Genomic DNA, 3,835 nt, shown 5'->3' with positions numbered 1-3,835 from the left:
TATTGTGTGTTGTGCATTTAATTATCCTTACAATGGGTGATGCTAACATGGCTGAAGAAAAGTGTATATGGTTTGAAATATTTTACACAACATGTAACCTTTAAAGTATGTAGTTTGGTGGGATAGCACATGTGGCAAATATATAAGTTGCAGTTTGAAAAAAATAAAGAAAAATAAGTTTAAAATAACGAAGTAGAGCTGAGATAGTGACAATTTACACTAAACTGATACACGGTATTTGTGTTTGCAAAATCATAACTAGTGTAATTCATATGGGTTTTGGCTTTTGTTTACAGCATGGTTGCTAGGTAACAGTTGCGGAATTTTCAGGAAGTAACATTATAAACGTTACAAAAATGTGTCAAACTGGGAACAGATAGGCAAAATGTTTAGTGAAATCGGAAATATAAATGTGTTCACTACGATTTAGTGAAATGTGTAGTCCAAACTGTCATAAAGATAGTCGAAAAAACGAAGCAATACGTCTTTAAATCGTATCCGTGATCCCGACTCTCAACAGTAAGTGGCGACAAAGTGAAGATGCCCGGATGAAAGCGACCGTTCTGATTGGCCAAAGCTCCTGACGCGATACCCGGAACTATGACAAGAGTGTTTAATGATATCTGACGAGCAGCAGTGAATGGTAAGACTATTTTCTCTGTCACAGTTCAATATATTGTAAAACATCGGTCGCTTTTACATTCTCACACACGATGAAGTTTGTGTGCCCGAAAAGTAATCTTAGAACGACGTACGACCAGACTGAAAAAGACAGTTATAGACCACAGTGAACTTTCATTGTTTTCATGTTCTTTGTTCGAACAAAACTGTGGATTTCTGTCTTTTTTTCTGTCTTACTGTTTTTTATAAAAGTGTAAACGCGTGGTCAAAATACACGTGTTTTGTCATAGTACCTACTTTTCTCAAAATACTTTTTATTTATCGTGTTGACAGTACCTCTTGCGTTGTATTAATTATAGTTGGCAACTGTGTCGATGTGCAATATAAAAACTACATAATTAATATTGTGTCATTTGTGTTCAAAGCCCGACTGAACCAACATAATGGCATCTTATTTTGATGAGCATAACTGTGAACCCACCAATCCAGGGGAACAGTATCGTCAAAATGCTTTACTTGAACTGGCCAGGTAGCTATATCTACTGTAATAACGTGAAGAACTATTAATACATTAGCTATAACCACCAATTATCTTTCACTTTTCAGATCCTTGATGCAGGGGATTGATTTGTTTGACTCTGAGTTTGACTTAATTGACTGGGACCAGAGACTTCCTCCTCCTGCTGCAAAAGCTGCTGTCCAGACTCTGCCTGTGGTCGTTATTTCCCCAGAACAAGCAGGTGCTTTAAACTAAACCATAGTTAATTCAGAAAGCCAGCTGCCCACGCTTGTCCATTAGCCTTTCCTTTGTTTTCCTTTCTTTAGCTCTACATTGTTCAATATAACACTGATAGTAAACAAGGGACAAACCATGTAAATATTATTTCAGAACCGCTTTCGAGCTGTACATTTGGAAACTTGCTGCTGTCGATGCAAACCAAGATTCTGAATAATGAATGTTCCTCTTTGTCCCACAGATAAAGGACTAAAGTGTCCCGTTTGTTTGCTGGAGTTTGAGGAAGAGGAGACGGTTCGAGAAATGCCCTGCAAACACCTCTTCCACTCGGGCTGCATACTCCCCTGGTTGAAAAAGGTACCGATTTGCCCGTTACACAGGATACTACACACGACTGTAGCGGGTCACAATTAGCTAATGGCATGAACCTATTTAACTATTTTCTTTGCAAACAACTAGTTATGTAAAAAAAGACTGCCAAGCTTCATGTTTGGAAGTGCATGATTGTAGTCTTCTCTCAAATGTTTTTGCTTCTGTGTAAAATGTGAACTTCTGTCAAAAAATCGCAGATAAGAAAGTTAATTTCACATGATTACTCCAATGACCAAAAAACAAGTGAAATTAATATTCGTTTTTATTATTTCCATTGTCTAATACGTTTGTGAACAGCTCATGAAATCAAAATTTCTGAATAAAAACAGTTGCATCAAAAAGTACTTTACATTTGGATGTATTTAATCTATAGACTGAATTCAATATTTAATTTGGCTTCTAAATTTGCCATAGGTCTTTTTTAACACTTTAGATTGTGATTTCAGTACTTACATTTTATAAAACATTGAGAGGTGACTCCAATGTTTAGTAAAATCATGTCCTTTTTTGTTTTAATTGTTGAATAAAACGACATTACATTCTTCATAAATTAACTATTCGATTGTGAAATATGCTATTACTCACACTTAACACTTTACTTCAGACCAACTCCTGTCCACTTTGTCGTCATGAATTACCAACTGACGATCCCGACTACGAGGAGTTCAAAAAAGACAAGGTGAGAAGTACATTCAATACTGTACATATTTAGACCTTAAGTCTTATTAAGACTTTAATATTGAGCACTGATCCATTGTTGAATATGCATTTCAAAGTTGTCTAAAGAAATGATTGGTTGATTAATTAAGAAGAATCTACGTGCATCTATAATCGACACTAAGAGGGTGCGAAATCGATATGATAATGGTAAACTCAATTGCAAAACCTACAATGTTTAAAGAGAAATACGAGTAAACAACATATTTAGAAGTGAAAAGGAAGATTAAACGGACCAGTCACTCCATGGTTTCTTCTTTCGGTTGTCCACAAATCCTTTAGTTCTAATACGATAATTAGCATCTGCTTTTTTCCAGGAGAGGAGACGACAGAGGGAGCACAGACTGGAGGACCTTCACGGGGCCATGTACACTTGACCCGACAGAGGAAATACAAACCACCTGGACCTTTTTTAAATTAAGACTTTTGATACAAATTAGGGAACACATTCTGTAACTACTGTCATAAACCCTGTATGTTGTAAGTGGTTGTTTTAATGCAGAAAGATATTTAAAATTCCTACTTTATATAAATTAAATTGTGTTTTATTACAGACTGAACATGTCTTCTGGACCAAAAAATATTTTAACCCTACCATGTGCAAATAAAAACTGTCTATTTATTTTAGTAATGCTTGTTTTGCGTGTATGCAGCAAATAAGAGCCCACATTAATGTCTGCTAATAATTTATAGTTTTTATTTCATTTATTTGAATATAAATCTCTGTCAAATCAAAATACCTAAATGAGACAAAGCATACATATTTACACAGTGTAGAAAAGAAAATGAATTATCCGGATGGTTGTGGGATATTTTCCACTGCTCCATTATTCAGTGGTTCACGTACAGTTGATGTGACTTTCATTTAAAAAGACATGAAAAGGTCAAGCGTCTGTAATAAGTTACAAATAACAACGTGACTGTGTTTGGCTTGTTGCTGAAACTTGGTTCATCCAAGCTGCCATTGTAAAGTTTGGACAACAGTGTGCGAAATCAGACAAAACAACTCAAGTTTAAAAAAAGAAAACACGTCAGAACATTCTCCCAGCACCACACGTGTGATAAGGCTGAAACACAAAAGACCATGATGTTTTTGGCAACAAATGTACAAGAAAAGTTTTGAAACGACAGAAAAGCAATATTTCGATGATAACTATAACTGAACCCATCACCTCCGTTGTAATCCATAATACTGCCCCCTTTTAATACAATTTTCGATGAAATTCGACAGTAAATAAGAGGTAGGCAACAGAATTCATGTTAATATTGCTGGCAACACAGTTATTTAAACTTATTTATGCCAGTGGTTCTCAAAACATTCACATAAAAAAGGTCCATGCTTTCATCGATTCAAGCCTTTTTACTTTCGTTTCATCATTTCATCTCTTC

At 35.4% G+C, this 3,835-nt stretch overlaps 1 protein-coding gene across 1 annotated transcript; it reads left to right on the top strand.

Moving 5' to 3' along the window:
* Positions 1–588: 588 nt before the first annotated feature.
* On the top strand, positions 589–3,475 carry rnf181 (ring finger protein 181). The gene is made up of 6 exons (XM_072433623.1): positions 589–643; positions 1,047–1,150; positions 1,228–1,361; positions 1,599–1,714; positions 2,334–2,408; positions 2,764–3,475. Exons 2-6 carry the CDS (start codon positions 1,065–1,067, stop codon positions 2,821–2,823), a joined length of 471 nt encoding a protein of 156 aa, XP_072289724.1. The 5' UTR covers positions 589–643; positions 1,047–1,064; the 3' UTR covers positions 2,824–3,475.
* The last annotated feature ends 360 nt before the right edge of the window (positions 3,476–3,835 follow it).

This window comes from Eucyclogobius newberryi, unplaced genomic scaffold (genome assembly GCF_026437365.1).
Source record: "Eucyclogobius newberryi isolate DKJ021-1_F unplaced genomic scaffold, fEucNew1.0.hap1 SCAF_6, whole genome shotgun sequence".
NCBI lineage: Eukaryota > Metazoa > Chordata > Actinopteri > Gobiiformes > Gobiidae > Eucyclogobius > Eucyclogobius newberryi.
Note: the sequence above shows the minus strand (reverse complement) of the source record. Positions and strands in the feature narration are given on the sequence as shown.